The sequence below is a fragment of the Pteropus medius genome, unplaced genomic scaffold (genome assembly GCF_902729225.1).
Source record: "Pteropus medius unplaced genomic scaffold, Ma_sr-lr_union100, whole genome shotgun sequence".
Taxonomy (NCBI): domain Eukaryota; kingdom Metazoa; phylum Chordata; class Mammalia; order Chiroptera; family Pteropodidae; genus Pteropus; species Pteropus medius.
Window position 1 is genome coordinate 22,280,217 of NW_024349803.1, and position 21,922 is coordinate 22,302,138.

At 57.1% G+C, this 21,922-nt stretch overlaps 1 protein-coding gene and 1 long non-coding RNA gene across 4 annotated transcripts in view; both read right to left on the bottom strand.

The window, feature by feature from the left end:
• POC1A (POC1 centriolar protein A) overlaps positions 1-21,922 on the bottom strand; it is a 59,402-nt gene that overhangs the window by 21,971 nt on the left and 15,509 nt on the right. For all 3 annotated transcript variants that reach the window (XM_039837927.1, XM_039837925.1, XM_039837926.1), the window contains exons 8-9: positions 14,431-14,499; positions 12,001-12,099 (exon numbers count right to left, since the gene is read on the bottom strand). In XM_039837927.1, coding sequence (XP_039693861.1) covers positions 12,001-12,099; positions 14,431-14,499 — 168 coding nt within the window. The remainder of the gene's footprint in view (positions 1-12,000; positions 12,100-14,430; positions 14,500-21,922) is intronic.
• Positions 4,956-8,893, bottom strand: LOC120582421 (uncharacterized). Its single transcript, XR_005647555.1, has 2 exons — positions 8,138-8,893; positions 4,956-7,196 (listed from the first exon to the last, which is right to left on the bottom strand). It is a non-coding gene; the product is annotated as an uncharacterized LOC120582421 (long non-coding RNA).

The window sequence follows — 21,922 nt, forward strand, 5'->3', positions numbered from 1 at the left end:
AACCCAATAATCCAGGATAATCTCACCTTGAAGATTCTTAATTTAATTACAACAACAAAGACCCTTTTCTCAAATCGGGTCACATTCACAGCTTCTAGGGGTTCAGACATGGACATATCTTAGGGGGAGGCACCATTCAACCCACAACGAAATGCTTAGATACAAATCAAACAACATATGTACAAAATCTGTATGCCGAACACTACGATGAGAAAAATCAAAGACCAATATCAGTGAAGAAACAGACCATGTTCATGTACTGAAGGCTCGATTGTTTTATCCTCCCCCAAATCACCTACAAGAATCAAAAGCTGATTCTAAAATTTGTATGGAAAAGCAAAAGAACTAGAAAAGCCAAAAACGTTTTGGAAAAAAGAACATTAGAGGACTCATACCACCTGACTTGAAGACTCAGCCTAAAGCTGCAGTGATCAAGACCATGCCGTGCTAGTGGAAGGACAGACACGTGGATCAATGGAAAAAATGGAGTCCAGAAATAGACTCTCAGATACCCGGTCAGCTAATGTTTAACGAAGGGACGCAAACAACTTAGTCCAAAGAAAGAATATTTTCCACAATCGCCGGAACGACTAGATGTCGATGTGCAAAAAAATGAACTTCAGTACATATCCTGCGCCATATACAAAAAAGTAACTTGAAATGGATCACAGATCTAAATGTAAAACCTACAACTACAATATTGGCATACATTTTTCTTCTGAAATATAAGAGAAAATCTTTGTGACCTTGGGCTAAGTAAAGATTTCTTAGCTATGACCCCCGAAGCATGATCCATAAAAGAAAAAGTTAATAAAATGAGCTTTGTCAAAACTCAAAACATCTGCTCTTTGAAAGACACTGTTAAGAAAATGAAAACACAAACTACACACTGGGAGAATATATTTCCAAGTGACATACCTGGTAAAGACTCGTACCCAGCACACATGAGAACTTTCAAAACTCGATGGGAAGATGAACAATCTAACGTTTAAAAATAGGCAAAAGATTTGAACCCATACTTCACCAAAGAACAAAGAAAGATGGCAGACAAATACATAAGCATTTGTTCCACGTCATTAGCCATTAGGAAAATGCAAGTTAAGGTCACAGTGAGCGATCATCGCACACTTTAGAACGGCGATGAGGTGGAGAAACGTGGTGTGCCGTGCCCCATTGGGGAGAACACAAGATGGTTCGACCGCTTTGGGAAACAGTTCGACGATGACTCACAAGGTTAAATACGCACATACGCACGTTCAACCCCTAGGTATTTACACCCGAGAAAAATGGAAATATATATCTATGTAGAAACATATGTATATGACGGTTAATAGCAGCTCTATTTTTAATAGCCAAAACCTGAAAATAACCCAAATGTTCACCAACAGGCAGATAAACACATTGTGGTGTATCCATTTGATGGTGTACCACTCGGCAATAAAAAGCAACAAACTATTGATACGTGTAACATGGGTGAATCTCAAAATAATTTGGCTGAAAGACACCAGACCAAAAGAATATGTAACTATGATTCTATTTATATCAAATTCTGAAAAATGCAAACTAGTCCACAGTGATAGCAGATTAGCAGTGGGCTGGGGCTGGGGCTGGGGCTGGAGGGAGTGGGCTGCAGAACTATGAGCAGGCACAAGGGAACTTTTTGGGATAATGGAGTCATTCTCTACCTTGATCACGGTGGTAATTACATGAGTATGTGTCAAAATGCAGAGAAGAGTTCACTTTTTAAAACGGTGAATGTTACTATTTATATATTAATAAGCCTGATTTCGAAAAAATGCAGTTGAAACTGAAATGCCCTTGGGAGCCCAATCTCCCATCACATGACACTGCACTTGAAACCACTACCACTCTGCACTCAAGGTGCAAATCACCACCTTTCCACGGGACATTACCAACGGGCGAAACGCAAGGCTGAAGACCCCGGGTCAGGCCCCGGGTCAGGCCCGAGAGGTTCGCCACTGGTCTGGGGATTAGTTTCCAAACACGAGACGGTAGTGTCACATTTCAGCGTAGTTCATTCCCAAAGCCTCGGTCTCCCTGGTTGTCAGCAGATGTCCCCAGGCAGGTTTTCCCAAGCAGCAGCTGTCCAGTCTATGGAATGTCAGGCCTCGGCCACTTAGGGGCCCACACACAGCTTGACAGTCAAGAGCAGGCGAGGTCTGCACACACCTGGCCAGCAGCCAGGAGTGGCTAGAATTTTCCCATAGAGATATCATGATCTGATTTGCCAGAATGTGCCCCTCCAGTGGATGGGGCGGTCAATTACTGATACCTGCTCCAGGTAGAAATTTCTCTTTTTCTTCTTATCTCTAACATTAGACCTTACTCCCAACCCGGTCTGCTCTGGGAACTGAAACAGACAAAAACGTTCAGGAGCTGGAGTCTGGGCCAGAGAGAGGACAGGGAGTTGACCCAGGCCTAAGATCTGGGCCATCTTGTGTAGATCCAGGCGGGCATCACTTCTGGCCACTGCCCACTTAAAACACCAAAGCGTGTCACTGTTTCTGAAGCAGGGCCGAGTGCAGAACTGGAAGACATGGACACACACATGCACCACGATGAAATCTTCTCGACTGAATCGTCCAGCAAACCGCTCACTGCGTAGTCTGCCAAGTGGGTGCAGGGATTCACGGCCACAGACATTTCTGTCTGCACCTCAGGCCTCGGCTTTGGCAACTGGCCCTCGTGGGAAGCAAGCAGGCACCCCTGTCTGGCTGCCTCCCTGTTTGCTAAGCCCGGCCCTGGCGAGGAGAGCTGGGGGCCGGACAGAGCTCGTCTGGGCTCACCCGCAGCACCAGCCACTTGAGTGGAGAAAGGCACGGCTGTTTTCTCAACTCAGAGCTCAGAAGAAAACCAGTACTGTACTCCCCACACACGCTTGTGGGCTAGATATACTACAGTCTTGTCTGCCCTATAATTTAGGGTTCCGGAGTCCAACAGGAGAGGAAACTTCTTCTAAACATAGCCCTGAACCCAAGAGGAATTCTAGTTTCTTAAAAATCATCTAATTCTTTGGCGGTCTTGCCAAAGCTCTTCCAAGCCAGTCGAGTGTGAGTGTGGGGTCTGGTTACTGCTGCTGGCTTTTGCACGAACGTGTGTAAATGGGCAGGGTGCCTCTGGGAGTGACCGGGGCCTCTGTTAGAGCGTTCCCGTTGATCACCTCCTGCTTCCGGGAGGGCTGGCCTGGCTCAGTTCGGTTCCACTGACATGGCCGAGGGCCCCCACCCGGCTGGGCACTGAGCACCTCGGGTCACCTACCCCCACCTGGAGACAGAAACACCCGCCCGCCCACAGCAAACAGAACTGCGGGACTTCCTGGGAGGGAGATTGAGGCTTCTGATAAAGCCCAAGTGTTGACTGTAGATTAAAAAAAAAAAAAAAATTTAAACTGCTTTGAGCTAATTTTAGACTTAGAGAAAAGTTGCAAAAAATAGTGCAGAGAATTTCCATCCATCCCTCCCCCAGGCTCCCCAGTGTTAACATCTTACGTAACTGTCAGTACAATGATCGCCGCAGGAAGCCAGCACTGGGACCATGCCAGTGAGCAAACCCAGGACCCCACTGGACTTCCTTCCGCCAGCTTCTTACTAATGTCGTTGGATCCTGATGCCCCAAAATCCGACCCAGCAACTCACGCCTCACGTAGTCATTTCTCCTTCAGCTCCTGCACTGTGTCAGGCCGTCCGCATCCCTTGTCTTCCACGACCTTGACACTGTTGAAGAGTACTGATTAGTTATGTGGCCAAACGCCCCTCGACTGGGTCTGTCTGACCTTTTCTCATGACTGGAGTGAGGCCGTGCATTTCTGACAAGCGCAGCATCGAAGCCACACGTGCACGACGGCACGGGGCTTGTGCCACCAGGACTGGTTATCAGAGGCCCTGACCTTGCTCGGTGGTGATGCTGACCTCTATGCCAGGTTTCCCCAGTGCAAAGCGACATTTCTCCCTGTGTAGTTAATCTTGGAGGACTGTGGCTTTTTAAAAGGGAGCGTGTTGTCATCACAAACTCCGTGTCGGCCCCGCTTGCTGGTGGCTGCAGCTGCCCCACAGACGAGAAGCGTCTCGTCTCTCATGAGTGGCAGAGCGACATCTCTGGAAGACGCCGAAGCTCTCCGTGACAAAGAGGAACAGTAGCAGTTTATTTATAGATCCACTTGAAGACAGCTCATTGTAACTACTGGAGTTGAGTTTTCAAAGCTCGGGAACAAAGGCTGGCAATCTTAGCTCTCCTTGCACTCGGTTCGATGGACTGCGTTCGAGGCGCAGACTGCACCTGGGCATCGCTCCCAAGACCGGCAATTCATACTTAGTGCCGCTTCTCAGGACACGAGCAAAGCCTGCCAGGGCAGATAACTGCTGGCTCTGCCTACCCTGAAGAGGTGGCGGGCCTCAGATGGGCCAAAGCCTCACCCTGTGGCTGCCCAGGGGGCGGGTGGCGGGGGGCAGTGCGGAGCGGATGGAGACCACATTCCAGGGGGTCTCGCCGCCTCCCTGCTCTGTAAAATGAAGTTGCACACGGCTGCTGTGACCCCAGGCTACATCTCTCTTCTTCCTTCCCCCTGCAGTCTGTGAAGGGGGACAGCGCCCCCCAGCGGATGCCTGCCCTGAGACAGCTGGCAGTCGCTGCCCCACCTGCCCTGCCTTATCTCCAGGCTGGAACGAGGGCGTCTTCCAAGTCACAACTACCCCTGAGGACAGAAGACGGTGGAGCCCCAAAGCTCCTCCTGCCCCCTGCCCAACTGTGGCTCCCCACCAAGACTGCACTCTCTCCCCAGGGAAGGGAGACATGGGTTTTCTCGAAGCCCCTATGTCCTCATCTGAACAGAAAGCACAAAACAATATGCTTGACACATGAGGAAAACTGTGACCATGGACCAGGCACTTGATATTAAAGAACGATTAACCGTGTTGGATCGATAAGAGTGTGGCAGCTATGGAACAAAAACGTCTTTACCAAGGGTAAAATAATACACCTGGGATTAAATACAAATATTCCAACTCTCCAGAAAGGACGTGGGGGAGACGAACGAAGTGAGGCCGGCAGAAGGAGGAAGCGTGGCGAACGGCACGTTCTCTCCACTTTCTGTGCTAGCTCGAAAATTTCCACAGCACAAGTATTTTTTGTTTTGTTTGATGATGATGATGATGACGACGATGATGATGATGATGATGATAGTAGCTCTTGGGTGACTAGAGTGAGCTGTGGAACCCCAGGCAAGTGGGACCCCAGGAGGAAACTGAGGCACAAGGTCGCCCCACCCCCCGCCCCGCACTCGGCGTCCTGGCAGGAGGCAGATTTGTGTGGCTTCACGACTGCTCAGACCAGCCTTCGGCACTGCCACAGGGAAGGCCCCGAAGGCACTGAGAGCACCCCGCGAGCCTGCAGCAATGTCGGACCTTCAGAAAAGCTCATTTTAAGATAATCTCCATGGAAACCATCTATTCTGATTTTTTCCCATGGTAACCAATGAGAACATAAACATGCGCATTATCCAACACCCTTACACCGCATGGGCCCTGCTGCCATCCAATCTGGAAACTCTCAGCTGCCAAGGGCTCTTCTGCATTGACCGTGAAAGCAAGCACGGAGACTCCCAGTCCAGGCGGGCACACTCCACCACCCCACCGCCCAGTCGCCGTCCAGACCACCCTATGCCACCTGCCCCCGAACTGACCAACCAGGCCAGAAAGCGGCTTCCTTCATTTAGCCCGGGACCATCCAAAACGCCAAAGGAAGGAGCCACAGCCTGCTTCTAGCCTCGCGCCCTCCACCCTGCTACCGGACGTGTGTCCATGGACCCCTGGTGTCCTGACCACACTGTGTTCCAGACACAAGCAGCGCGCTCCAGGAGACCAGGGCGCCAGCCCTCCAGGGAGACGAACGAGGCCTGCGAATCGCCGACTCCAGCAGAGAGCGGCTGCCCCAGCGAGCAGAGTGCTCTGGGTGGGCGGAGTGGGAAGAATTCACAACCTGCCGGCCTCCTGGGAAGGCTGCATGGAGGAGGTGCCATCTGGAGAGGATGCGTGCAGCTCTTCTGGGGAACAGAGTATGGCCCAAAGAATCACAGCCAGGCTTAAGCAACTGTGTCTGTTTCCACTTGCGGATCGTTTCTTCCATTTTCGGGTTTCCGGGTTTGGAAGAAAAGCACAGAGGAGGAAGGGTGGGAGGGAGGGAGAGAGGAAGACTCAGGTGCCAGCGGCCTCGGTTCTTGCCCACCTCTCCGCTCTGCACCACGTCCAGGGCCTCTGCTGGCTCTTCTGTGGAGAAGGGACTGTCAGCGTGGCCAGAATGGGCCGTAGACGCTTGTCATCACTGTGAGCCAAATGGCAGTGTCACAGCTGTGGCCCTAGGGCTGAAACTAAAGGCACTCCTGCCCGGGCCACGGTCCCCTGTAGCGAAGTGCCAGGGTGCCAGGACCCACTGTCCTGTGATTTGGGCTCATTTCCTCACGTGCAACTGTGGACTCTCCACTGGCCTTGAACCCAACGCCTGGCTGCCAGCGGGAAAGGAAAACCAAAACAGTTCTGAGATCCTCGAAAGAGACAACAGAGCTCTCGACAGTGTGTGTGGGTGCCCAGGCTCACGCACCAGGCATGCCCCAATCCACGCAGAGCTGGACGCGAGGGCCACCAGGCTTCGTGTGGACTCCAGATCAGGTGTGTCCATCTTCATGACACTGTGACTGTCTTAATACACCCGCCCCGGATTCCTGCGACTATGCCCGCTGTTGGTTTGTCACCAAGCAGGCCCTTCCTCCCTAGGAACCAGGCCACTCTCCTCTGGACAGGGACCTCTTGCTTGTGGAATGGATGGGAACTTCCCAGTGACAGGAAACCGTCGGCCCCTCGAAGGGGCAGCTCAGAGAAGGGAGTTCAGCTCAGTCCCACCCCACAGCACATCCTCTGCCACCGTCGCTTTCCGCAGGGCTGTGCCTGCTCTTGCGACCTGGGGCCACTTTCCGAAAGGTTCTGCAAAGAAAAACTTCACCCAGGGGTTTCAATATCGAGCCGCAAGCACCCAGACCACCTCAAGCTCAACCGTCAGAGACTCGCCTGACGGCTTCCCTACAGGCCCGGCGGGTTCTGAAGGACGGGAGCTGACCGAGGCACCCATGTCTACGGGGCAAAAGACAGGAGCCAAGAACACTGAGGACAATGCAGGAGGCAGGTGGTCTACGAATTTAAGAACAGGTAACTGGATGGATGCAGTGGCACTAATGGACAGGACAGAAGCCAACGTGGCATGACAGGCCCAGCAGAGGATGCACTGGGTCCCGCCCTCCCGGTGACATCCCTGGCTAGAAATAAAAGCGTGCCTCTGCCTGCCCAGTTGTAAACAGAGCCCAGTGGGTGCCTTTGGGTTTAAAGAGCCCACACTTCCACGATGCCCAAGTGCCTGGGCATCCTCTGACTCATGCACTGTCAAGAGCCTCCTTGAATAGCCTTGAAAAATTTGAATCCAGAACTGAAGTCAAGAGGAGAGAAGAGAGGCTCCTCTAAGACATGTAAATCTAGGGTTCGCTCCTGCTCTAAACACCCACGAAGCCCTGTCTGCAAGGGTCCCCTCAAATCCACACTTCTCACTATGGAAAGCAAATGCCAGCCAAAAAATTTTTGTTGTCAGTAAGAGACCCAATTCCTTCATGTTCCCAAGTGAGAAAGCAAATCTACAAGGCAAGTGGAAACAGCCCCGTGCCCCACCTTGACCCTATGACTCCTCAGGCCTGGAGACTGGGTGACAATACAGATCTTTAGCAACTGCCACCCAGGAACCCCCAGAATCTCAGCATGGGGCGAGATCCAGTGCCAAGACTCTCTGGGCCAGGAATTGGGCCCAAGAATCCCTAAGTCAAGCCTACCCCTGTGCAGCACCCTAAAACAGAAATGTGAAGTGAGGGTGCAGGGGGTGGCTGGGCCTCCTCCCTCAGAACCAGCAGAACTGGTAAGAAGAAACGGGCCCTCCTCAGGGAAGGCTGAGGGCTCGGGCAGGTGTGCCTGGCTAACCAGCCCCTTCTCCAGGGGACAGTCCCAGCACTGAAGCCCTCGGGGTCCCGGGCAGCTTTCTCAGAGGAGTCGAGCGGGTGGGGGAGGAGAACGGGCCCGTTCCCACCCACCTCATGGATTTGCTTTCACGTCTGGGAGCAAGGAGGACGTGGGTCTCTCATCAGGAAGCACACTGCTGTCTGCAAGGGTCTGAAACCCCCACCGGACCCCACGAGGACAGCCTGCAAGGCAGAGGCAACATGGAAAACGGCCGCGGGGAGACCGGCCCCTCTCCTGCCCGCCGGCCCTCACCCCACAGCCTGTGGCCGCACAGCCGCCCTGACGGGGCGGGGGCCCATCTTGCTCAGTCGGACAGAGGAAGGAAAAGGAACATTTTAAAACATTTTAAAGGAACATTTTAACATTTACAAAGATGGGTGAGTGCTTGCCATGTGCCAGGCACGGTTCCAAGCGCCTTTGGGCCTGTGCCACCTCGTGAGACCCCACCGAGGCGGACCTGGCATCTCCCCATTTGAGATGAGCGGAGAAAGGCCCTTGGCCCTAGAAGTCAAGGTTACTGTCTGTACTGGAGGGCAGCCAGCCCTGAGAACTCAGGAAGTGGGTTTTTGGTTTTACTGAATTACCTAGAATTCTGCATCCCTTCCCCGACCCCCAGCGCGACCTTCCTTCCCATTGCATAATGGGCTCAGAAATCTTCAGAGGGAGGGCAAGAATGACAGTAAGTCAGAATCAGTGCATCTTGGCTATTCGAAGCGGTTTTAAAATGCTTCTGTGGTTGAGGTAGAAGTCAGTCCCATGGCAGCTGGGACCGGAGGAGCAGGTACCAAATTCAAGGTCAGCCACGATGCAGTGGTCCTCGTGCTTCAGGGACAAAAGCACAGACAGCAGCACGGGGCGAGGCCGTGGAGGCGAGTGCAGAGTGCGAGATGACCACGGCTTCGGCAGGGAACAGAGCTAAACGCTAGACCACTGAAAACACCAGCACGAGCTCACGGGGCCCGCACAAGTCCCTGCGGGAGACGCGCATCTGCACGGAACCTTCCAGCATTCCTCCAGCCTTGCATCTTCCGACTCACCCTCAGCCCGGTGCGGGGGTCCTTTCCCTGCAGCCCTCCAGGCAGAGAAAGCTCCCCAGCCAGAGCCCGAAAATGCCTCCTCATCACAACTCGGCCAAGAATAGACGGAAAATGGAACCCATTATTCTCATTCCGAAGGGCTGGGAAATGGCTTTGCTTTTCAACATGAAACGTGCCTAAAAATAAGCTGTGAATTTGAAGCAGAGGTTGAAACAGCTGCGAGTGACCTGATCTCTCTTCGGAGTGGGCTCAGGGAAAGCCTTCATTCCAAGAAAGCTGAATGTCACCGTCATTGCCGGGGTCCTCGGTAGGGGTTTCCAGGGCAGAGGGGCTGTGACGGGCTCACGGGGCTGCCCCCGCCCTGGGCTGCCCCTCCGGCTTTTAACTGCCACAAGCGAACAAGCACACGCTCAGGAACCGAAGACCCAGCAGCTGGGCGACGGGCTTCCTACGATCCCCGAACATCAGGTGTGACCCGTGGGCGTTAGGGCCAAGGCCCAGCGCTTACACGGAGCTGGGGGGCGGGACCACAGACTCGAGGGGCTGGGGCAGGGGCTCATGGGCTACCTGGGAAGCGCCAAAGCACTCACCAGGTACTGTCCCAGCACCAGGGAAGCCCGCGGGCGGGCAAGGCATGAACGCTCCAATCGTAAGGGAAGAAAACCAAGAGGCCGAAGATCTTTTTTGATATTTACCACCACCTCTGGAGGACTCAAAAGTCTGACAAGCCAACACTCCCACAGAACGGGCTTGCGTTAGAAACCCAGGCTGACACCTGGACCACGGCTGCTGGGGTGGGGCTCCAGGGGGCTCACACGCCTGGGCAGCCGGAATGGCGGGTCCCCAGCGCCAACCCCATGCTCCTCCCTCCCATCCGGCAGCACCTCCATCAGCACCACCCCCCGCTCCACCAGCCTCCTCTCTGGCTGGCTCCCCGGACTGATGTTAATGCGGTGATTCTCACCTGGGGGCGATGCTGGCAGCAATGCCTGAAGACATCTTTGGTTGTCACAATTAGGGGATCAGGGATGCTACAGCCAGCTAGTAGGTAGAGGCCAGGGACACTCTACACCTCACATGCTCAGGACAGCCCCCCAACAAAGATTTATCCAGCGCAAAGGCTGATGGCGCCATGTCTCAGAGCCCCGAGCTACGGGGGGCGGTGTGAACAGAGCTGAGGCAGACTCATTGGACGCCCCCGCCTGGGCTCCCCGAGGAGCCGACACCCTAGCCAGCAGCGGACTCAGTCACCAGGCACCATCCCGGCGTCAGGAAGCCCGGGGCAGGACAGGCCGGGCCTCGTGCATCAGCCTTCCTCCCTCGGAGACCTGACCACTGAGCGGCGCCCACCGGCGGGCCCGCCTGCATCAGGAAGAGAAGCAGGTCGGGCACGGGGTGGTGGTCGCGCAGCAACGTGGATGTACCTACTGCCATTGGACTGCACGCTGAAAAACGGGTAAAATGGTACATCCTACTTGACGTGGATAAAGCAAATAGCTCCCCCCAGGGGTCCTGCTGGCCTGGGAGCCCTGACTGCAGGAGGGTGCCGGCCACGAGGCGCGCATGTGCTGGCAAGGGGGCGCGCCTGGCCACCACCTCAGTCTCCAAGGGGCTTGTGACAAATCAGGAAAGGCCCTCAACAAAGGATGACTAGATTTAACAAGTCAAGTCACTCCTGGGTGGACAGATGAGGTGTATTCAGGTCCCACTGTGGAAATGGAGGCTTGGGAAGAGGGGGTGCTTTGCCTGGGACCACAAAGCCAGGGTTCAGAACCCAGCACCCACACCCTTTCTCCCTACTGGAACCGCACATGGGGACGCCCACCAGGCAGAGCTGTGGCCTGAGGCAGTATGGGAACAAATGGTTTAGCGCCTGCCCACCCCACCCTGTCCTGCTGGCTTCCCCATCCCACGGCCTCTGCCCTAGATGACCAGGCCCCACACCCCACCTCTGAGCCAGGACTAAAGGGACAAGAGGCAGCCTGTCCAAGTAATTCTCCTAATAACTCTAAGAAAAGGAGCACAGGGTTCTCCCCTTGCTAGGGACTACCAGCCATTCCCAAGAGGCAGGTGGCGGTACCCTCCCCTGGGATGGGGAGGTACAGGAGCGTGGAGATGGGGGGAGGAAGGGATCCTTCTGCTGGACTCAAATGCTGGATGGACTCCAGGCTTCCTGGCTCTATTCTCGGCCAGCCTCGACTCGCTGGGGGCCTTGGGCAAGCCGCTTCCTGTTGTTCAGGCCAGCCTCTGCGTGTGGGAGAGGCCGCACGGCCTCTGCGGGCCAGCGGGGCTCACACCCTTGGGGCTCCATGGCCTTGGCTTTAATGTTTATTTCAGCCAAAGCCGAATGCGACCTCAAAGAGACCTTATCAGTTATCAATTTTTCCCCCAAAAATATTTGCCAAAAATATATCGTTAACTGTTTTAATCGGGAATGCCGAATGCCCTTTGACCAACAAAGGTACTAAAAACGGTCTGTGGCTGAAGAGCTTCCTCTCCATGGTCTAAAGAAAAAGGAAGTGAGAGCAGCGGACAGGGGCCTTGGCCGCCCCAGCTGCGGCTCCGGGCCCACGCCCTCTAGGAACCCGGGGCCTGGCCCGAGACAGGTCCGTCCTTTCCTCAGGCCTCAGCCAAGCGGGAGCATGTGCCGTGGCGACACTGCCACCGAACGGAAGGCACGGAGCGCAGGCGCCGGCAGTCTCTGCTGGGAGAGCCTCCTCACGTAAAGCAAAGCACTGCAAGGGCCCAAGTAAGACTTGGCAAGCGACGAGGTCTTACTAGTGTCCCATCCCTGTGGCCAGCCCTCGCCTCCACCCCCCACCGTCTCAGCGCAGTGCTGCTCACGGTGACCCAGATCGCCAGCCACAGGGCTCAGACACGCGTGCCAGGCCACTCACCCGATTCCCGGAGGAGCCGGCCAGCATGGTGGGGGGCCTCTGAGCCTTCATGAGTTCTCCAAAATCCGCGGCGTCGAAGTTACTCTTCCAAACCATCACCTGCCGAGACCAACAAGCACACAGGCTCAGGGAGAAAACTCACCAGCCCTTCACAGAGAAGACGGGCCTGAAGGCTGTCCCCAAAGCTCTGGGCCAGTGGCAGGATAGTGGTCCCCACCTGACACCCCGAGTCAACTCCAGGACCTGCCCCGCTTTCCCAGAGAGCAGGCTTTTTGGACAGGCCTTGAGAGAACCTGATGTGCCATTAGGATGGAATCACTGTGCGCCACCACCAGGCCTCCACACCTGCTGGTCCTCTCTCTCAGCTGGCCCAGGCCCAAGCTCCATGCAGCTGGCTCCTCAGGCTGGAGTGTCAGACAGGCCATCCCTAGATGCCTGTGAATTCTCATCACAGCCCTCTATTTCCTTCACAGCATCAGAGTTGCTAGTTACTTAATCTTTGTCCCTTTTCCTCGTTTGTTAGTCTCCGCACTAACACAGAAGCTCCCGAGAGTGGGGTCCTGGCCTGTACACCGTGAGAAGTGGTTAGCACGTGGACCCCAGCCCAGACCACTCGGAGCCAACATCCTGCCTCCACCCCTTACTGTGTGGCTCTAGGCAAGGGACTCAACCTCTCTGTGCCACGGATCCCAGTCCCCACCTCCCAGGGCTGCCGTGCAGCCCACAGGAGACAGCTGGGCACAGACACTGGCACCCGGAAGAAGTCGGTAACGTGTCCTAGGCCAGATCCCACACTCCGCTGGAGGATCTTCACATCCCAAGGCTCCTCCAGCGGAAGCTGAGTGAGGCCCTGCTGGAAAGCATCGGCCACGTATGGCTGCGCCAGTCCAGGGCCACTTCCAGGACGGTAGGAACTGTGCAGCGTGGCCAGTGGTCAACCAAAAACCACGGTATCCACTTCGGATGAAAAGCCAACGTGCCCGGGGGCACCCCCCGCCGGGACACAGCCACAGCCTGGTTCCTTGGGGGCCTCTCGCCACTCCCAGCAGCATCACCGGTCACTGCTCCCCGACCGAGGGGCACCCAGGGGCTCCCATCTGTCCCCGCGACGAGCAGAATGTCGGCACACACCCTTGTTTACAGGGTCCTGTGTCACTGCTGAATTACTCTCAGCAGCAGACGGGCTGTCACGAGCGTGGAGAGGTGCTCAGACGTCACTCCAGAAGGCTCCAGAACAGACTGCAGGAGGCGGCTGGGAGCTGCCAGCGGCGGCTGTCCGAGGACGGCCCGGGCAGGTGGAAGCCCACCTGGGCCATGTGACTTTCTTCACCCTGACTTTCTTTGCGGTGTGAATTTACCGCTCTAGATTCCCTCATCTCCCGAGCAATGAGCCAGGCCTCCGGGCCCAGAGGCGGCTCAGGGGCCCCGTGCCCGGTTAGTGCAGAAGCTGGCACAGGTACGGAAAGACGCCCGCCATCTCTACTCCAGGCAGTGCTGAAAGCACCCCCGCCCCACTTTCCTGGTAGAGACTCGACCAAAATCGGTCCACTGGGTTGGGGCTGGGCTCCCTGGGAGGCCAGTGGGACTCTCCTGGGCTGAGCAGTCAGAGCTGTGAAGCTGGGCATCAAGTAGAAGGACATTCTGGGTGGCTCACCAAGTCGAGGTGGCTCAGGACAGCCACCCCTCCTCTCTGGACAAACAGCACTGCACAGGAACCTGGAAGGAGATTTTCGGCGGGGGACTCTTCAACGCCCCCGAGACCCCCAGATGCCAGGCTCCGGGCCGGAGCCCAGAGGCAGGGTGCCCACCACGAGGTCATTGTTGCTTAGCAGTCCAGGCAGGAGGCACCAGGGCCAACGGGCGGAAAGCCTCAGCAGACAAAGTGACAAAGCGGAAAAAGACTGCCTCGCACAGGTCCCCTCTCTGCAGCCTCAGAGTCTGAAAATGCTGAGCCCTGAACACAGCGCACAGGCGGGCGAGGGGAGGCCCCGGGCGGCCGTGGAGCCTGTTCCCTCACCCGCAGAATAGATGCCGGGCGCCCGCCCCTCTGGGCCGCCGTGAGCTCCAAATGAGGGACGAAGCTCTGGCCACACTGCCCACAGCGCCAGGCCTGCGGCAAGCACCTGAGACTTACCTAATTATTCATTTATGATCAGGAGAAAGAAGTTACTAAAAATCTTTAACTTTTTCATGTCAACGGTAGCCTAGACGCCCCCCCAGCCCACGCTGGTTGAGCAGTGAGCGTTTGGAGATGCTGTCCCAGGGGGAAGGGGCCCCGGGTCTGAGCACCCCCGCCCCGAGCTCCAGCCTTCACGGTCACTGAAAGCCACCAAGGACGCTGGGGAAACCCGGCCCGTGCCCAGGAAGCCTCGGCCTCCTGGTCTTTTCCGCTCAGTGTCGGGTGAGAGACCTCAGGCCATCGTCACTTACTTGTTCATCAGAACCTCCGGAAGCGAAATACTCTCCCGTTCTTGAAAAGGCAACAGTGGTGGCCGGACCCTAGCAGAACAAACGAAAAAGAACAAACACCCAAGGTCACTCCAGATTCTAAACGCACAGGAAACCAGGAGCTCCTGAGCGAACACAGCCATGGCGCGAAGCGCGAAGGACCCCGTTCGGCCCTTGGCCAAGGGACGTGCAGGTGCCCAGGCGCAAGCACCACCACGGAGACCTCGGTGCCTGAGCACCACTGACAGGACAAAGGACAAGCCATGGGGTCATGGGTGGCCAGAGGAATGAGGACAGTCCACGCTGGCAGCCCTGCTGGGCCGGCATCACTGTCCCCACTTCCGAGAAGCCAGCGGTCAGAGAGGCGCACTGACATGTCCCAGGCCCAGCACTGGGACCGGAACTTGGTCCCCCGACCCAGACCATGCTCTTCCTTACCCCGCCCTGCACTGAACAGACAAGTGGAGCCCTAAGGAGAAGTCAGTGAGCAGAGGCGGGGCGCCTCAGTGACATCAGAGGCCAGAACTGGAGCAGGTAGGAGGATGGGGAGGGGGTCACCTGGACAGGTGCCCAGGCAGAGAAGCAACGCGACATGCCCTCAAATGTGCATGTCACTGTCCTTACGTTCAGGCCCTGGGACATTCTGGCTGCCAAGGTACGGAAGGTCCCACAACCATCAGAAGGGTGACGCCGGGCCTGTGCCAGGCCGGGCTCTGAGGGCCGGGGGGTGCGTGCAGGCTTGGGGTGGGGGGCACTGCGCACCACCAGAACCGCCCCCTGCCTGCAACCCTTCCAGTGGCAGTGCTGGCACCCCCCCAAGCCACACTGGGCAAGAGGTTCTCTCCCGGATGACGATGGCAGGCCACTGTCACAAAGACCACTCGGTCCCTCCAGAGCAGCAAGGGGAGCAGTGGGAGCCCCAGGTGCCCACACAGGTACGCCCAGCGGTGAGGCTGATGGAGGGGTGGTGGCCCGGACAACAGCAACACTGGGGAGCACCCTGCACTCAGTGCCAGAAGGGACCAGACAAGTTGTGGGCTGGAAAGGGGACCGAGGTCAGGCAGCAAGGCTGGCTTCTGCCTGCCCAGAGAGACAGACAGGCTGAGAAGTGCCCCCTCCAGCACACTGAGCGGGAGTGGAGATGTCTGCCCACACTTCCAGAACCTAGCCACGGCTCCCCACCTCCGAGGTGCCACGTGCAGTGCCGAAGAGAAGGCAAGAGCAGGCTGACCAACACCAAGCGCGTCGCCTGCGCTGGCCCCCGTGGCCCTCGGAGTGTGGTGTGCACGCTCGCCCCTCCTGAGGGGACAGGTCCGAGTAGACAGGGACACGCCTCCAGCCCATGCCTCTCCCTGCCTTCTCGAGTGTGGGGCCCAGGGGGCTGGGAATCACAGCGCTGAGAGTCCCATGCAGCCATCAACGGACAAATAAGATCCATTCTTATCGACAGGGACTAGACCCAGTCACACCAGTGAGTGTGAAATGCCAGGTGCAAAGCTGCACACACGGGGCCCGCGTGTGTGGCGGGGCAGGTCATGTGCCATCCAAGTACCCTTCCAGGTGACAGTCACCGAGGCCTAACAAGCTTAACAAGACTTTATGGGGTGTGTGTGTGTTAACAATTTCAGGTGACTTTTGCTTGATTCTTGGAAGTCTTTGTAATTTCCCAAACTTTGAATTTTTAACAAATATATGGCATTGCTACATTCATATAAAAACAAACAATAAAAAACATAACTATTTTCATTTTGATGAAAAACCAAAAGGGAAGAGAGAAAAGGGAAGGAAGCCGGGGCCTGAAGTGTCCGGAAAGCTGGGCCCTCTGCCTGACCAGAGCTGGCTGAGGAATGGCAGGTTTCCAAGAAGTCACAGCAACTAAGGAACCAAGCAAATATTCGTGGGTCAGTCACCTTTCCTGCTGTCAGTCAACCACTAGAGGGCAAACTGGAGACAGGCGTTGGAGACCAAGCGGCACCAAGCAGCGGCAGGACCAGCGCAGTGAGGCCGGTGGCCCGCGGCTGGGCAGGCGCCTCGGGTCAGGGCCCCGGTGCCGGGAGCCCTCCAAGCAAGATGTGCTGAACTCTGCCCAGGGGCTGAGTGCCGAGAGACTCTGGGGACAGCGCGAGGGACATCAAGCTATGAGGGAACTCTCAAGGGTGAGGCCCGCTAGGCGGGCTGCTCAGCTCCCACCCGGTGCCTCGGTGGTCCTGGAAAGAGGCCTCCCATGAAGCCTCCCGCCTGCCGGTCCATCAGGCCCCAGACAAGAGGCCCAGCGGCTGGTCCTGGGCGCTGTGGTGGGCCCCACGACTGGAATGCGGACAGGCTCCCCTGTGCTGACCATCAGCGGCTTTGGCCTTCCCAGGAGGGGGGGGGAGGCAGACCACCCAGGCCCCCCGCGGCCTCGCCAGGCCCTACCTGCCTCCACCAGCGCTCCCGCACTGCTGACTGCTCACCGCCCAGCAGACGGCGTGGGCTCAAGGCCTCCTCCTTCTCCATGTCCTTTCTGAGCCTCCTACATTCAGCTCTGAATTCAGTTATTTTCCATCTTTCCTGGTTTTAAATAAATTCACTTAAGGCTACAAATTTGCCTCTGATTACCACCTTAGATAGATCCAAAAAGCTCCCAATCCACTGTGTTCTCCCAGTTGTTCGCCTTCAAGCGTTCAGTTTCCACTGTGATTTTCTCCTTAGCCTGACAGTGATTTTGGGGTGTGTTCTAGTTTCCAAACCGTGGGGCTCGGGGTGTCTCTCACAGACAGAAGGCAAAGTGTACGTTGAGATCGTTCTGCCTTCACGGCGGCTTATTCCTTTTCGTGATCACTGCATGCATTCATCCGCCAGCTCAGGGCAGGGGTATTGCTACGTGGTCTCTTCCCCCAGGCCAGAAACCTCTGCGCTGACCCGAGTGTGACTCTGAGCAGCAGCTTTTGGCTGGGCCTTCAGCAGTGTGGAGCCCAACCTGCCCCAGACTGCTGGAGGTGCCCACCTGCCTGCGGTCCTGGTCTCCGTGGGCTCTAGGTCGGGGCCGCTGGCAGGAACAACTCCTGAGCTCCACCAGGTCCTTCCTCCCTCCCTCTCTGGATCTGCCAACCAGAGTCTTTCATGAGATGGTCCTGCTTGGCCACCATGAGCACTGGACACAGCCTGGCCACCCCCTCCCCTCCCCTCCTCCCCTCCCCTCCTAACCCAGGCACCCCTGGTCCTCGAGCTTGGCTGGACTCATACCCAGCCATTTCGCCACACGCCGCCTCCGCCTTGCCAGCCTCCAGACCCAAGGGACCCTGCCGTCTGCTTTCCTCACTCCCACACAGCAAAGCATGGATGGGGAAGTTTTTTAAAAAGAAGGCAAACCAAAGGGGCCCATGCGTCTGGATCGCCAGCTCCCAGTGCTTCTCACTCGCAGCCCTGCGGCTTGTCCAGACCTGGCCACTCCCCTCACCCCTCCCGCATGATCCCCACATGCCTCGGCCTTGACCCTTGTGCCACGACAGCTATGCCAGCAAAGCCGAGCCAGGTGCCCTGGCCACCACCGCCCCCAAGGGTTTTGAAAGTTTTCGGTAGCTACCGACAAACAGAATGTCATGCCACGTGCCCCAAGTCGGGGGTGAAAGGAGTGTTTACAGGGACACGGAGGCCAGTAAGGCCTGAGAGGTCTCCGGCCTTCGTGCCCAGGCCACTTCCTCCACAGACCCCTGCCGGGGAGGCACCTGCACTGCTTACCAGCATCCACTGTGGGCCGGCTCTTGAGTCTGAGAGGTGGCCCAGGGAACAAGAAGCGGCCTCTGGGAGGAGCTGCCGCCCAGGCAAGCTGAGGCTCTCTCCTGACCCTGGCTGGGGACACAGCTCCCAACCCTCTACCCTGGGCTCTAGGCAGGGGACAGAGGGCCAGGATGATCTCTTGGTTGCTTAGTTTGGAGCAAACGAGCTGTTCCCCCTGTTGATGTCCCCTCACCCAGGAGGTGTCCAACTATTCAAGCCAGGAGATATGAGCTTCCTTTGCCCTGGAGTAGCCTGAAGGGCAGCCCATGTGTCCCAGGCCACTGTCACACCTCTGCCTCCATAGTAAGCCTCCATGGCCAGTGCCCCAGCGCCAGCCGCAGCCCTGGTGTGACACAAGCTGCCAGTGACGTCAGTGGATCCATGTTCTGCGATCTCACGACCACCAAGACCCCAAGCAGACAGCAGCCCTGGGTCGGGGTCCAAGCCCTCACCCACCTCATGGGGCAGCCAGGCTGCACGAAACCACGTGCCTAGTGGTCCCTGTGCAGCTCAGTCACTCCGCAGAGACACGAATACCAACTGCACAGCCACAAACACCAGATTTAACTTCCACCCACGTCCCGCCCACCATCGTCTCCCAAATAGCTCTGGGGACTTAAACCAAATGAGCATAGCCTGAGATTATTTCAGAAAATACAGAAAAATAAATCTCTATTTCTAGCCCATTGTCCCCACGCTTGCCACACAGAGCTATTGGGGCCTCGCTCGGGGCGCAAGGCTTCGAGCGACAGCTGTGGTTGGTGGGAAAACCCTCCCTCTCCTGGTCTTGCTGCAGAGAGGGAGAAGAGGGGGTGAGGAGGCTCCCGTGGAGCCCTGACACCCCCGAGTCTGTACCGGATCCAGTGGAAGCAGGGACTCCCTTTCCTCCAGCTTCACTGGCATGGCCATGGCGGATCCCACGCAAGACTTTGCAGAGCCTCAGAGAGGACGCTGCCCCCGCTCCCAGCCAGTCCTGCAGGACTCAGGCCCTGGAGAAGATGACCTGACTGGTGGGACTAATAAGGACACGCAAACAGACCTGCAGACCAAAGGGCCAACAGGCCACTGCTCAGGACAGCTATGGGGCAGGGGCTGGGGAGCAAGCAGGTTTGGGGCAGGGAAGTGGCCGCAGCCCACCCACTGGGGGACGGATTTCAGGAGCTACACGACAAAAGAGAAGCCAAAGCAATATGACATTCTAGGGGAGATGAAAAAAACCTTAAACAAAAGAAAAAGCCAGATAAACCCTTTGGAGACTTCGCGGGAGGGGGAAATGGGCAATCCCCATCCCAGAGGGGGAAGGGCTGGCGGCTATGGCCCTGTGCCCACCGACAGGGACTAAGTCATCAGAGACCCCCAACATGGGCTCATTTTCCTAACAAACACTGACTGCCCACCCATGTACCTGGACCATGCCCATAACAGAAACTTTATATGGTCTCTTAAAGAGCTCTGGCCTAGAGCAGTAGGGGACCATAATCCAAGAGCTGAAGTGAAAAGGGACTAGCACCTGTGAAGATCTACTGTGTCCGATCTGGGCCATGCAGACTCTTCCTCTCCTAGAACGAGGCTGATGAGCAAAGGCTCGGCAAAGCCAATGTCGTGCTCAGCGTCATAGGTAAGAGGCAAAGCGAGGATGGCCAGACTCCAGTGCCCAAGCCAGAGGCTCAGGCTCTCTCTGCTGAACAAGATGGGAGAGCCCCTGGTTTTCTCAGAAACGAGGAGTACAAACTGTTTCTGCAAATACTGGGTGTTTCCTTAGAAAGCTGGGCATCATCACCCAACAGACAAGGCTGTGTGACCCCTACCCAACCGAACATACCCCAGCACTGGGCCTCAGTCAAAGGAGCTGGCAAGGGTGCTTGCTGCAGGCTCTTTGCCAACCCAACCCACCAAGAGAGAGATCGCCCGGTGTTCCCTGGGGCAGAGGGGGGAAGGAGGGCCGTGCGCCACATCCAGGCAGGGCTCGGCCCACTTTCCACTCGGGCGGGCAGGTGCAGCTGGAAACAGAGGTGCCCTAGCTCCCAGCCCCAACAGGCTCCTCAGCCCCTCCTGGCCCTTGCTTGGCAGAGGCAGTTGTATCTGCTCAGGCTGCATCTAGAAACCTGCTGCCACCTGCTGCCCCGTCATCGCTGAGCCCGGCACAGCCAGAGCAGCAGGCCTGCTGAGGGGCCAGAGTCCATGCGGGCTGCAGCCAGCAAAGGGCCTGCCACCCCATCACTCGAGGATGCTCAGCTGGCGGAAGCTTAAGGGCCCCATGGGTCCCAGCAGCTGCTCCCAGGTATCCCATGGGCAGGACCTCAGTCCCCACAGAATGGCCTTGTAGCCCAGAGTGCCCAAGACTACAAGAGAGAAGCCCCAGGATCCCTCGGGCCTGCAATAAGCTTGTCACCGATGTCCACTCCCAGCCCCACAGAGTGAGCCAGCCTCACGCAGGCCAATCGTGCCAGAGAAGCTCCGAACTGCTGGCCAGGCCCTGGGGCCCAGCACGTGGGCTCAGCCCAGGAGACCCCAGCTGCACTGGGCGATGCTGGTCTTAGCTTGGCGCCTCCGTCCTGTGCTTCAGGAGACAATGAATGGCACTTCCGGCCCCAACCCAGACAAGAGCACACCGGCCCAGCAGCTCTGCCTCCCCCAACCTCTCTCCACCCTGACCCTCCCTGTCATGTCTCCGCCTCAAGCCCCGCCCTCATGCAGGCCGCTTCCCTGGCGCACACAGAGCGCCCCCTGCTGGTCAAGGAGCATCAGCTCCCTGTAGCTGGCGGTTCTCAGCTGGCCTCTGACCCCCAGCCTGCACTATCCCTTCCCACAGGTGTGGGACTAGACGGGCGAAGGAACCGCTGCTCCATCCGGCAGAAAAACAACAGCCCTCCCTCCCAACAGCTCTCTCTGGAGACTGTCACAAGGAGGTGCTTCAAGTCCCAAAGTGTCTGTCACGGAGTTCCTCCCTGATGGACCATGGCAGGTCATATGGCAGCGAGGCTAAGACCCACACAGCCACAAGCCTGCTGGCCTCCTACACAGACCAGTGACCTAAAAACAGGAGTGAAATCACTTCTAAACACCGTATGCGTGAGGCCAGTGAGTGTGGTGGAAACGGCGGACTCGGGCACTCGTCCCAGCTCTGCCATCTGGAGACCCGAGTGAGACCCCTACAAGCCCAGCCCACTCCTCAGTCTCTCCACCTGGACTCAAAAGGGCTCTCAGATCTGCCATCGTCATCTGTGGACAGAATCCCAGGCACCTGGGAGCCCTGGGGCCACACAGCCACTCGCTTCAGGAAGTGGTTGGTGGCAGCTGTGCTTCCTGCGGCCAACCCACGCCCTGGGAGAGAATGTGAAAGCCCAGGTGACGAGAGCGCCCAGGTGCACATCTTCCTCGAAGGCCGGGAGGGCGTGGACGTCACGACAGGAAGCCTCAGAGGACCACAGCCCTGAAGAGCACGCTCCAGCCCCCTCTTCAGCAGCCCAGATGCAGCGCCCTGCCAGGCTCTGTCCCTGGGGCTCAGGAGCCACTGTCCATGCCCTGACGGGTGTCAAAGAACTCCTTCTACTCCCGCCCGCACAAACTCTCCAGTCAGGAATGTCCTCCGAACACGCCAGCTCCCAGGTGACACACGGGCTCAGCCTCCACGATGCCTCCCAGGGGCTGAGCAGAGCAGCTCTCCGCTCCTGGCCACGTCTCCACAAGCACTAGGTACTCAGTCCGGCTGGTG